At 36.9% G+C, this 14,158-nt stretch overlaps 1 protein-coding gene across 10 annotated transcripts in view; it reads left to right on the top strand.

Annotated features, from left to right (window-relative positions):
- Positions 1-14,158, top strand: part of Birc6 (baculoviral IAP repeat containing 6) — a 195,994-nt gene that overhangs the window by 132,252 nt on the left and 49,584 nt on the right. For all 10 annotated transcript variants that reach the window (XR_009057854.1, XM_057783178.1, XM_057783186.1 and 7 more), the window contains 6 exons: positions 111-242; positions 559-726; positions 1,509-1,682; positions 3,513-3,709; positions 6,566-6,866; positions 8,637-8,854. Coding sequence is in view for 9 of the 10 variants with exons in the window: in XM_057783178.1 (XP_057639161.1) it covers positions 111-242; positions 559-726; positions 1,509-1,682; positions 3,513-3,709; positions 6,566-6,866; positions 8,637-8,854 (1,190 nt within the window). In the remaining variant the exon portion in view is untranslated. The remainder of the gene's footprint in view (positions 1-110; positions 243-558; positions 727-1,508; positions 1,683-3,512; positions 3,710-6,565; positions 6,867-8,636; positions 8,855-14,158) is intronic.

Here is a 14,158-nt window from a genome sequence, read left to right as displayed (position 1 = left end):
GTTTTTGTTTTTTAAGTTGGAAATGGCATCTTACTATTAAACACTAATACTGTTGCTTTCTTCTGGATAATGTAGAAAAGCACTGTATTTTAGACAGTATTTTCTTACAGATACTCCAAGTATCACAGCTAAACTAATTAGTGAACAAAAAGATGATAAAGAGAAGAAGAACCAGGAAGAGAAAGAAAAGGTTAAGGCAGAAAATGGATTTCAGGATAACTACAGCGTGGTTGTTGCTTCTGGTATGCTTTCTACTTTCTGTTGTCTTTATTTTCCTTGGGTTCCAATGTAATACAGCACTGTGTATTTACAGAAACATATGATAAAATAAATGTACTCATGGGAAATTGGACTTATGTTTTAATACTATATTTTAAAATCTTGTACCAGAAGTCTCTGATTGTTTGTCAGATTGCAGGTCAGATAGAATTGGGAGTTAGGTCTGGATTAATGATTTGGTGTAATGAATGTCTATTTTTATTAAAACATTTAAAAAATTTATACTATATATCCTAACTACAAAAAAATAATGAAACCTAACCAATTATTATGTTTAAGGGTTGAAATCGCAGTCTAAACGTGCTGTGTCTGCTACACCACCTCGTCCGCCATCCAGGAGGGGAAGAGCAATTCCTGATAAAATAGGAAGTACTTCCTCAAGTGCAGATACCGCCAACAAAACAATCACTGTCCCAGTGTTTCACTTGTTTCACAGACTCCTGGCAGGTAACGTTTATGACGAGGAAATAGCAGAGCAGAATCTGAGACTTATAACTGCACAAATTATGTTCTGGGTCTGTTGCTTTGAATGATTTAAATGAGTTATTGAGGATTTTTCTGCATAATTCCTTTTAGGTAAAATAAACCCACAAAGAGTAGCCTTTTCAATGTCTTTTTCAGTGTCACAAAGTTATCCCCTTTATCTCCTTACTTTTGCTATGAGCATAGAGTGTGAGATGAAGAAGTAGTATCAGACAGGCTTTATAGGTACAATTGTAGCTGAGAATTCCACCATAGGGCATTGGTAATTAACATTTCCATCTGTTAATGTAATATACATTTTTGTCTGTGCCATACTCTTATTGCCAACTAACACTGAATGATGTTCTTTCTTAACTTCACACCCTAAGTTCATAGCAGAGGTCAAGTGGTGGGTTATTTACTATGTCTCTTAAAAAATTTTGTTATAAACTTGTTTGCCCATGTTTAATATATTATCCTTAGTTAGAGATAATAGTTGCAGTTACATGATCTTAAATTATTCGTTATCTAAGCCACCTATGAATATATTTGCAGATGTTAGCTTTTAGAATATCTGATCTTTCATTTGTGGTTTGACCTTGGTATTCTATAGATTTTTTTTTTTCTGGTAATTTTAAACTTTTGAAAATGGTATATTTGTCAAACTTTTGTTCATGATTTAGTAAAATAATTAATTAAGAAAGTCAAGCCAAGTAAAAATGTTTCCCTCTTAGAATTTTGTTTTAACTTAGTTACATCATTTTTAGGTCAGCCATTGCCAGCTGAAATGACGCTTGCCCAGCTTTTAACTCTTCTCTATGACCGAAAACTTCCTCAAGGTTACCGTTCAATAGACCTTACTGTTAAGTTGGGATCAAAAGTTATTACAGACCCAAGTTTGTCCAAAACAGATTCTTTTAAAAGACTACACCCTGAAAAAGGTATGTACGTGATACTCCTTTAAAACTTGCAGTCCAGTGGTGGCAGTATGGCTCAGTCAGTAAAGGACTTGCTGTGCAATCATGAAGATCCAAGTTTGATCTCCAGCATTCACATAAAAATGTTGACTGTGGTGGCTTCTGCTTGTCATCCCAATGCTGGGACAGGGACAAAAATACCCCTAATTTTCACCAGCCAGCCCACCTACTCTAATTGGTCGAGCTCCAGCTTTTAAAGTGAAACCCTTCCTCAAAATGTAAGGTCAGCCAGGCAGCACATGCCTTTAATCCCAGGAAAAGCAGGTCGATCTCTGTGAGTTCAAAGCCAACTTGGTCTACAAAACAAAGTGAGTATCAGGACAGCCAGAGCTACACAGAGAAAATAAAAACCAGGGTGGGGAAAGGTAAGGTCAGTGACATCTAAGAACAACAACTAAGGCTGACCTCTCCTAATATGCATTTGCATGCCGCCCCTCCTTTCCAGCACATGCATACACATATATAAGATGGTGTCTTCACTGTCATTGAGCTAATGACTCAATTTTAAATTGATCAGTTATTTTCATATCTCAGCTTAGTGGTACTTTTTGTTGGTGATTTGATTTATTTGTAAATTATTGAAGACAATTATTTCATTTGGAAACTTAATTCATCTTAGTTCATCATTTCAGACATGTGCATAGGTTTTCTTTCTAACTTTATTTTTGAGAATTACATTGTTGCCATTTTATTATCAAGTTATATCCCCAATTTGTAAATTCCTACTCTACTGGCCACTTATATTGAACTGCTTTCATTGCTTATAAAGATTTTTCATATGTTTAAAGGGGATCCTGTATTTTATCCTGTTACCTGTAGAGTCCATTAAATAGTTTAGCATGTGCATGCTTTAAATATGTTACTTCTGTATAGATGAATAGGACAAAGTGCATGCCCTATTTAATGAGTGCTGATTCTAATTTTTCACTGCCCAAATGCTCTGTAAATAATTCATTTCACAGTGTGAGCATTTGATCATATTTACATTTTGTATTTTTCTCATGATTACAATTTAGTTCTTAGTTACAAGCTATTTATATTACTTAGTAAACCTTAGTATATTTACTTTTATCAAATCTTTAGCAGGATTATTTGTAACTTTCTTAACTGTGTCAACATTTTCATTAACTTCTTAATTGAAAAAATTTTAAGAGATTTTATTTATTTATTATGTATGCAGTATTTTGCCTGCATATATGCTCGCACATTAGAAGAGGAAACCAGATCTTATTACAGATGGCTCAGAGCCAACACATGGTTGCTTGGAATTGAACTCAGGACCTCTGGAAGCGGAGCCAGTGCTCTTAACCTCTGAGCCATCTCTCCAGCCCCCACTTTAAAATTATATGTGTATTAATTTTTTGCCTGTCTATATGTATATGCACTACCTGTGTGCCTAATACCCAGGGAGATCAGAGAAAGGAGTCCATTCCTCTGTAACTGCAATTACAGATTGCTATAGGCATGTAAATTAAAAATTGGGGTTATAACTTGATGTTTTTTGTTCCCTTTTGTTATTTTTCCTTCAAAAATTACTTATTATCAGAGTGTATGTGCACGTGTGTGTGCCACAACACAAATGTGATGGTCAGAGTTCAACTTTTGGAGACATTGTCTCCTTCCACTGTGAATTCCTGTCATTTAACTCAGGCTTACACAGCAAATACTGCTTCTACCCACTGAACATCTCGTCATTCCTGTTCTTTCTTTTTATGTTTACATAAATGAAAGCATGTTGTATATGTACACAGGTTCTTTCTGACACACTAAGTTTTTGTGTAATGTGTTATATAGATCATGGAGAGTTAATTGGTAGCTGTCCAGAAGATGAGGCTCTTACTCCGAGTGATGAGTGTATGGATGGAGTACTAGATGAATCTTTGCTGGAAACGTGTCCCATTCAGTCACCATTACAAGTTTTTGCAGGAATGGGTGGATTGGCTCTTATTGCGGAAAGATTGCCCATGCTCTATCCAGAAGTAATTCAGCAGGTAAGCTAAGCTTCCTACCATGGTGCATTGTGTATGCATAGTGGTTGCCTCAACCTTGAAATGTTCTTGGCCTTATAATTTTTGAGCACTAGATAAGTCACAGAGGGCTTATATAGAATGTTTAAAGATCAGCTGGTAATAAAGACCCTCATTAAAGTATACCCTTTATGTTAATGTTACGGTCATCACACTCTCGTTTCTATATGTGGCTTAGATGTGGTATTGACTGTGTTTATTATAATAAACAACATAGTAAAATAATAGCATACTACTCATTTGTGCCTTGCTTAACTTCTACTTTTGTCTTAGGTACCATTTCCCTTTAGATGGTTTTAAATCATTAATTCAGCCCATGTCAGTGTTTGTTCTTGCTCCTGTCATTTATGTATTTCTGTTTCTCATGTTCTTGTTATATTAATGGACAATTTTGTCAGTTGTCTCTATAATGTTCTTTATGAACAAAGGGGAAAATCTGGTGGGTATCTTGGCACACACCTGTAATTTTAGCACTTGGAAGGCTTGGGCAGAATTACCAGTTTGAGGTCATTTTTGGCTACAGATAGCAAGACCTTTTCTCAAGAAAGAAACAAAACCCACTACATTTTCATTATACAGGGTTTGAAATGATGATCTAGGGTAGTGATTCTCAACCTGCGGGTCATGACCCCACATCAGATATCAAGTATATTAAATACTTACATTATGAATCATAATAATAGCAAAATTACAATTAGAAAGTAGCCACACAATAATTTTATGGTTGGGAATCACTTTGACATTGAGGATTAAAGGATTGCACCACTGGGAAGGTTGAGAGCTACTGGTCTTGGGTCTAGTTCTAAAATGTATATTGTACTGTGTTGTATTTTCTCTGCGGTCAACTTTATAATAGTTCTTTGTTTCTTTTATCGCTATTATGTTTAAAGGACTAAGAATATCTGTTATGTCATTATGGAAACTCATATATACATACCTGTGTGTGAATGGATTTCTTAGGTTCTACAAGAGTGTGCCTGTAATCCGACTCCCCCTAACAATATTGGTCTCTGGTATAAGAAATTTTGTCTCCATGAAGTTCAGGCACTGGACCACGAATGTTCTGAAAGCTTCGAAGTAGGGGAGATTTTCAAAGAGTAATGCACACAGTGTTGAAATTATGCAGGAGATCTAGATACCAAATCTGTTTACACTAGGTCATAAGAATAAATAGTAAACTAAAGTAACTTATAAAATAAAATTAGAATACACACTGATGATCCTCCATGAGTAGGTGGGAAGAAAGGACTGTTTTCCCAATATTCCAGCACCAGATAATGTAGAAGAATGACAGAGTTAGGAAGTCATCCTAGCTAACTACTGTAACTGTGGTTTCAAGGAACTCTTTGTTTTTTGTTTTTTGTTTTTTTTTTTGGGGGGGGGGCGTTTCGAGACAGGGTTTTTCTGTGGTTTTGGAGCCTGTCCTGAAACTAGCTCTTGTAGACCAGGCTGGTCTCGAACTCACAGAGATCCGCCTGCCTCTGCCTCCCGAGTGCTGGGATTAAAGGCGTGAGCCACCACCGCCCGGCGTTTTTAGTTTTTTTTAGATTGTAATATATTACATCATTTCCCCGTCCTTTTTCTCCCTCCAAATCCTCCTATATACTCCCCCTTGCTCTGTTCCAAATTCATGACCTTTTTATTCATTGTTATTACGTGCATGCATATATGTATATATTCTATAAATAATAGCCTTCTCAGTCTGTAGAGTGTTGTTTGCTTGTTTTCATTGCTGACCATTTAGTGTTAGATAACCAGTTGCTCTTCCCTGGGGAGGACTATTTCTCCCTTTCTTAATATTCTTTAGTTGCCTATAGTTTGTTGTGTGTGTGTGTGTGTGTGTGTGTGTGTGTGTGTGTGTGTGTGTCGGGTTGAGACTTCATAGGTTTTCTTCACCTGCCCATTTTTGGCATTTCTGTGGGTGTTGTCTTTAATCAACTCTAATTTGGGCAGTCATATTGGAGACGTGTTATGGTTGTTGCATTTGATATTACTAGGAGATACTATCTCACAAACTCCCTAGTACTTAGGCTTTTATAGTCATTCTTCCCACTCTTTCACAGTGTTTCCTGAGCGTTAGGTATGAGTGTTTATTCTAGGTATATCCTTTGTGATTGAGCTCCACAGCTCTGCATTTTGATGGATTGCTATTTTTGTAATGATCTTCATCTGTTACAAAGAAAAGAGTCTTGGTGAACTTTTTTAAAGGCTAGTACTGGTGCTAGAAAGATGGTTCAGTAGTTAATAGGACTTACTGCTCTTCAGAGGAATTGTTGAGTTCCTGGCATCCATATTAGGTGGCACACAAATGACTCCATCTTCAAGGGAAATGGCATATTCTTGTAGCCTCTAAGGACACTGATATGCACAGAATTCATTCACAAAGACAGTCACACATGTAAATATATTCTTAAAATGGGTCTTGATCTGGTGGCTTTAATACCAGCACTCTGGAAGTAGAGATAGGTGGATCTCTTGAGTTCCAGGCCATCCAGAATTACATATAATATTAAACAAACAAATTCATTAACAAAAAAATACTAGAAATAAGTGAATCAGTTTGAATTGCAAGATTTTAACATAATTTTGAAGAATCTGTAGCTATTTCACTAAATAGGAAAATGCAGTTCTAATATAGACGTACTTGGTAGATACTGCTGTGCTCATGATGTCATACTCTTCTTGGTATTTGTTTCCTTGTTGTTTCAGAATATATCCTTTAAGTTTTTATGTTCCTATAGTTTAAAGAGGTCATTTGAGTCTTGTGTTTGAACCCAGTATTGAAAAGTGGAAATAACTAAATGCTTCTGTTCTCTTTAGGTGAGTGCTCCAGTGGTGGCATCTACTACTCAGGAAAAACCAAAAGATAGTGATCAGTTTGAATGGGTGACCATAGAACAATCAGGTGAACTAGTTTATGAAGCTCCAGAAACTATTGCAGCTGAGCCTCCACCTGTCAAGTCAGCAGTGCAAGCCACTTCTCCCATACCTGCCCATTCTTTGGCTGCTTTTGGATTATTTCTTCGTCTTCCGGGGTATGCTGAAGTGCTCCTAAAAGAGAGAAAACATGCCCAGTGCCTTCTTCGCTTGGTATTGGGAGTTACAGATGATGGAGAAGGCAGTAAGTGTTTAGAGTTACTAATTAAAATTTTCAGTACATACACAAATAACTTGGTAAATTTGTTCAGATTATTGTCTGTCCTTACCCATTTATTTATTTTATAATAACGTTGTTTACATGGTTTGTTGTTATTGTTCTTTTAGTATTAAACATAATAAATCCTAAAAAAAAACCTTTTCATGTTCATTTTGTAAATTGTACTCTGAGTACTCGCAGATGCACTGAGTGACATTGGAGTAATGTGATCAGGAAGTAGGACTGTCTTCTAGTCATTGTAGTGGAAAGTATGAAAGCATATTGATTGACTCAGACAAATTAGAGAAGAATTTGAGCTGAGTATTATTGGCGCCTCAGAGATGTGAGTTGAGTCTATTTCTTTACAAAGTGTAAGTGTGAAAAGTTGTATAGCTGTTTTTATTGGTGCTCTGAAATATAAACAAAACTTAGTTTGGGGTGATTGTTTCAGAATGGCAGTGTATATGGAAAGGGAGGAGTTAGCTGATTAAAATCTGCATGAAAGGCACTTTTTAAAAGTTATAATGATGGCACTTGCTTGCAATCCCAGAACTCAAGAGTTCCGTGGTAGAAGGATCAGTATTTCAAAACTACCCTTGCCTATGTACTGAGTTCAGTACAGCCTGGACTATGTGAGAGTCTGTGTGAAGGAACTATGAACGTGTGTCCTTTAAGAAAAAGTTGTGCTGGGTGGTGATGGAGCACACTTTTACTCAGAAGGCAGAAGCAGTCTGATCTCCCTGAGTTTGAGGCCAGTCTTGGCTACCTAGTGAGTTCCAGGACCGGCTCCAAAGCTATACAGAGAAACCCTGTCTTGAAAAACAAAAACTAAAGAAAGAAAGAAAGAAAAGTAGTTAGGTAACAAGTTATGAAAAAGCATAGTTTTTATTCTGAATACCAATGATGATTTATCAAGCTTTATTAAGCAGAGCAATGGCATCTGAAAAACACCCACCCCCAAGAAAATAATTCTGGTGAAGTGTTGGATTAGTGTTTGCAACAAGGATAAAGTCTAGTCCTCAGCACTATAGAAACAAGACAAGAAAATGAAAAGCGAAAGGCATAAATTTGTAGCAGTATTTTAAACACAGAAGAGAACTAAGAGAATTGTGTGTTATATGATAAAGCTATAATAAACACAAAGCTATAATGATTGTTCATATTTGATATCAGTATAATGAAAGATTGGCTGATCACAGTTAAGGTAATATAGGAAAGTAGATTTTAATTTGGATTACTCTTAATTGTTCTTTCAAAGACTGTTCCACCACTGATCATAAGCAACAAAGGGGAAACAGACTTTATGCCACTTTAAATTGCACACATTAAGTGCAAAGAATAATTGTTGCAGTATATGATTGTGGCCTTTTCCCCCAGTATTCATACACTGTGCCTGTAGTGCTTTATCGCTTGTGTTTACCACTTCTTTCTGATTAAAGCAGCACAAAACTGTTGTACAAAAGAGAGTAGTTTTGCTTGTTTGTCGTTTGTTCATTTAGAACCACTTGAAAGACTTTTTGATGGTTAGTATCTGTTGTCATTGATAGCTGTTACTCAGATGTGTAAATTTACAGAGTTTGTGTGCACTATGTCTTATAGAGATGTTCTTGATACTGTAATAAAGATAATTGTATTCTATCTCACATTCAGCCTGCTTTATAGTCAATTTAATGATGAAACCTTACTTTGTCATTATTATTTTTGACCTACTAATTATTTTCAAGTGTTTAATTTTAGTTCTCTTCTCTTTAACAGGCCACATTCTGCAATCTCCATCAGCCAACGTGCTTCCAACCCTTCCTTTCCACGTTCTTCGCAGCTTGTTTAGTGCTACTCCCTTGACAACTGATGATGGTGTGCTTCTGCGTCGGATGGCACTGGAAATTGGAGCATTGCACCTAATTCTTGTCTGTCTCTCAGCTCTGAGTCATCATGCTCCACGAGTTCCAAACTCTAGCCTTAACCAAACTGAGGTAGGTTTCATTCCCATACTTTTAGTCATTTGTTCTCCCAGCCTTCCTAACACTGTCACCCTTTAATACAGCTCTTCATGTGTTTTGTTACTATTCCATATCTGTAATCTTTCTACTGTTATTAATTATAATGTAAACAATTCCTTTTTCCTGTGATTTTAGGTGACCCCTGTGAAAGGGTGTTTGATTCCCACAGAGGTCATAACCTACAGGTCGAGAACTGCTAATTTATGTTAGGAAAAACTAAACTTAATTGATTGGAGTATGAAGTGTCACTTCAGAACTTGGAGTCATTTTATGATTACTATGGGATACTCTGCTAGCCTCCTCAGAAAAATCAGATTAACCCACCAGTTTAAGAAGTGGATAGTAGCCAGGCAGTGGTGGTGCACTCCTTTAATCCAACAGACAGAGGTAGGCGGATCTCTTGAGTTCAAGGCCAACCTGGTCCACAGAACAAGTTCCAGGACAGCCAAGATTCACAGAGAAGCCCTGTCTTGAAAAACCAAAATAAAAATAAAGAAATAGGTAGTTACTGCTTTCCCACTTATCTGGGTATTTCAATGTTATTTTTCTTTCATATTATTGAGTTGTAATTTATATACTATTGTAAGCCCCCTTCTTAAAAAACAAGCCACAGACACATACACAAAGGGGTAAATGTCCTTATTTCAAGTTCATTTGGTTGTATGTATATAAAAATCTGGAATGATTTAGAAAATAACATATGAGATGAGTGTATAGTTACTGTTTCCAGTGTTGGGGAGGTGCCTTAACCAGTAAAGTCTTTGTGAGCTTGAAGACCTGAGATTGCATCCCCAGCACCCACTTAATAAGCTGGGTGAGTTGATAGTAACCATAATCGTAGTGTTCAGGAAGAGCCTCAGGCTCAGAGAGAGACTGTGTCTCTAAATGAAATGGAGAGCAATTGAGGAACTTATGTTCACTTCTGACTTCCTTGTGCAGTGTTCTTATTTTTGGGTATAGTGTAATGTTCCAGTTCATACGCTCAATATGTTATAATCAGAGCACAGTGATTAGTGTGTTTATCATCTTATAGTTAGCAAGAAATGACTTACCTCTTTTTATTCACTCTCCCATTTAAGAATATTTTTGTTTTTAATCAAAAACATTATTAGAAGGCTAACATGGTGGTTAATGCCTATAATTCAGAGCTTAGGAAACTGACGGAGAGGACTGTTTTGTGTTCAGGCCAGCCTGGGCTAGCCTGAGATCCTATCTCTAAAAACAAAACAAAACATAGAACAACCCATAAACAAACTTTTAAAAACAATAACAAACAAAAACTCAACAAAGGAAAGGACCTCATGAAATGACTAGGGGGTAAAGGAACTTGCCTTCTTGATGTTTTATCCCCAGATCCCACATGGTGGGAGGAGAAAACCCATTTCCAAAAAATTAACACCTGACCTCCACAAAGTGTGCTGAGACATATATTCCTTGTCCATTCCCCTTCATTGTTGCAGTGCAAACGCAAATCAGACAATGAAAAACTATTTTTGGGTAGCTCTGTAAAGTACTGAAATCTACATTTAAAGAGCTTTAAAAGAGCAATATCAGATATCCAATAGGAAAGTGATCCAAGGGCTGGAATGGGCATCTCATTAAAAGCTGTGTAAGTGTCTGATAATTCTAAAAATACAGACATTATCTGTTGTTACTAAAGTAAAACAGGGTTAGTACTGTAGTGGAATTCAGCTGAAATTAAGGTATTACCTGTATGTTGTGATCTAATTTTTTTTTTCTTTTTGATTTTTTTGAGACATGATATCTCTATGTAACCCCAGATATCCTAGAACTTGCTCTGTAAACCAGACTGGTCTCAAACTCAGAGTTATGCCTGTCTTTACTCGGTGTAAAGGCATGAGCCACCACCCCAGCTTGTGATCTCATTTGTGATCTGCATGGTTTGATGGTTTTTACATTGTAGTTTGTAGCAGATTTTTTTTTTGCCACCAACCAACTCCCAAATCATAACTTATTTTTAGTTATGAATGCTCAGCCTTACCTTATGCTTGTCTCACTAGCTCTTAATAAATTAACCTGTTTCTATGTTTTGCCTCAGGGCTCTTTTCCTTTCTTTCATTCTATATTTCCTATTCTGTCTAGCTGACTGACAAGCTGCCTGCCTAGCTGGCCCCAGGATTCTCCCTCTCTTCTTCCCTCATTCTCTCTACTCTCTTCTGACAAGCCTAGATTCCTCCTCCTACTATTGTTTCTGCCCGCCAGCCCCTCGTATTCCTCTGTTCAGCTTTCTATTAGACTAATCAAGTGCCTTAGACAGGCAAAGCAACACATCTTACATTGTTAAACAAATGCAGCATAAACAAATGTAACACATCTTTACATAGACAGATGTAGCATGAACATGTTGGGCACTATTCTGTAGACAGAGACTGTTCTTTTGTTCTCAGCCACCCCAACCCGAATAATCACAGAGAAACTATATTAATTACAATATTGTTTGACCTGTTAGCTCAGGCATCTTATTAACTAACTCTTACATCTTAAATTAACCCATTTCTGTTAATCTGTATCACCACAAGGCCGTGGCCTACCAATAAGGTTCCAGCGTTCCAGTGTCTTTCTCCTTCGGGAGCTATATATCTTTTTATTCCACCTACTCTCTCTCTGTATCTCTGTTTGGATTTCTTACTTGGCTTTACTTTGCTAATCATTGGCTGAAATAGCTTTTATTCATTAGCCAATGAAAGGAACACATACAGAAGACCTTCCTGATGGCAGAAGTCACAAAATAATCCCACACCAGTTCAGAATTATGAATAATAAAGGGTTATTTAAGGGAAATTTACAGGTCACTCTCCTAGATAACAGTCCTACATGAGCAGGAACAGAGTCTAGCAGCTGGAAGCAAGAGAGAGCAAGTGCACTCTTTACAGCTGCTTTTACAGTTTAAGAGACCACACCCAAGTGGGCTGGTATCTTAAAGGCTGTTGGCTGAAGGAGCAGAATATGCTCCCACAGCACCTCCCCCTTTTGTTTAAATAAGAGAGTTCCAAACCCAATACAAAACTCTATACACTATGAACAGATATCAAGTATAATTAGAATTACAGCCAGCATAAACAGTATTAAGCAGGGAACTTATGCTAAATGTTTTAATAAACATTCTATCCCAAGGAGTCTAAATCTTGTATTGGACATGGCCCAGCTAGCTCAGTCAATAGAGCATGAGACTCTTAATCTCAGGGTTGTGGGTTCGAGCCCCATGTTGGGTGCCAGTTTGTAGGAGGTAGCTGCTTGTTGGTTCCCGGCTGCTCAGAACCGAAATAATCACACAGAAACTGCATTAATTAAATCACTGCTTGGCCCATTAGCTTTAGCTTTTTATTGTCTAACTCTTACATATTAATTTAACTCATTTCTGTTACTCTGTCTATCACTGCGAGGTCACGCCTTACCAGAAAAGTTTCATCACGTTTATCTTTGGTGGCAGCTCCATGGTGGCTCCCTGACTCTGCCCTTCCCCTCCCACTATCAGTTCCATTTTCTCCACCTACCTAAGTTCTGCCGTGCTATAGGTCCAAAACAGTTTCTTTATTTATTAATGGTAATCACAGCATACAGAGGGAAATTCCACATCAACTTTCCATACCGGTATATCTTTGCCTAGTTAAAGTACTATTCCACAACATAGTTTGTCTGATTTATTTGTTCTGTGTTCTTTCTGTATGCATATTACTGATTGATTGATTAATTAAGAATTTTTGTTGTTTTGATTTTTTTTTAATGAGTTGGATTATTCCTCTTTTACCTATCCCTGTCTTAAACCCCTAGTTTCAAATATTCCTCCTGCCTTATCCTCCCAAGTACTAGTACTTTAGGTGTGTGTTACAATTTCTGGTTGGACATCTGATTGTGTGTGTGTGTGTATGAGTGTTTTGGTTTTTTTTGCATGAATATATATGTGTACCATGTATGTGCCTGGCACCCATAGAGGTTAGAAGATGCCACTGGATCCCTTTGGAACTGGTGTTATGGGTGGTTGTGAGCCACCATGTGTGTGCTAGGAGGATTTGAGCTTGAGATCTCTGTAAGAACAATATATTCTCTGAGCCATTTCTCCAGCCCAGTTTTTGTTTCTTAGTATTAAATATCTAGCTTTATCCATCCATAAGTGTTTATTTTAGTAATTGCTTATATAGAAAGTGAGTTTTTTGAGACTGTATCTCACTGTTTCCGGGCTGGCCTGGAATTTACTGTTCAAGCCAGACTGGCTTTAAACTCACAGCCATCTGCCTGTTCTGCGTGTATTCCTTCATGTCAGAAGCAGGGACTAGACCTCAGAGATGGTTGTGAGCCACCATGTGGTTGCTGGGAATTGAACTCAGAGCCTCTGGAAGAGCAACAGTGCTCTTCACCTTCCAGCCATTTCTCTAGCATTAGCAAATGAAATTTTAATGACTTTTTTTTTTTTTTTTTTTTTTTTTTAGGACAGGGTTTCTCTGTAGCTTTGGAGCCTGTCCTGGAACTCACTCTGTAGGCCAGGCTGACCCCGTGATATGCTTGCCTCTTCCTCCTGAGTGCTGAGAATGAAGATGTGTGCCATCATCGCCTGGCTTTAATGGCTTTTTAAATGATTATCTTACAAGAAGTGGATGAATGTTTTAATTATATATCCAGTTATAAATCTATAACAATTTATAGAAATACTTTATATCTAATAGTTTTTCTTTAAAATATTTTCTAAGAAAACATTTTACTTTTTCGGGTTTTTTTACCTCTCTTTCCTTCTGTATGTCCTAATCTGTGTCTAGCTGGCTAAAAACTACCTAGCTGGCTCCAGAAGTCACCTTCTCTTCTTTTCCCATTTTTTTCTCCTCTCTCCTAAAAGCAACAAAAGCTCATAAATCCTCTGTGAATCATCTTTGAATGTTTATTGTAAGTGCTTTTAGGAATTGTGCTCTGTTTAATTTAAATAAATATCTTTGCAGCCCACAAAAATAATAAAGAATTAACCTTCATGGTTAAGGTTATGTTGTTAGCCATTTTTTTTTTTTTTGTCTTATACAATTCTCATTTCTAATACTTGAGATATTTAGGTGCGTAATCTTGTATGTTTGTGTGTATGTATGTATGTATGTGTAGGTTATTTCATAGCCTAAGGTCAGACTCAGGTTATCAGGCTTATCAAGAAGTGTCTTTAGCCACTGAGCTATCTTTCTCTGTTTATTCAGACTTTTTAAATATAAAAATCAGTTTATTGTAATGAACTCACAAATAAGATTATACAGCTAGATTAATACAGCCATTCAGACAAAT

Source organism: Chionomys nivalis, chromosome 1 (genome assembly GCF_950005125.1).
Source record: "Chionomys nivalis chromosome 1, mChiNiv1.1, whole genome shotgun sequence".
NCBI lineage: Eukaryota > Metazoa > Chordata > Mammalia > Rodentia > Cricetidae > Chionomys > Chionomys nivalis.
Note: the sequence above shows the minus strand (reverse complement) of the source record. Positions and strands in the feature narration are given on the sequence as shown.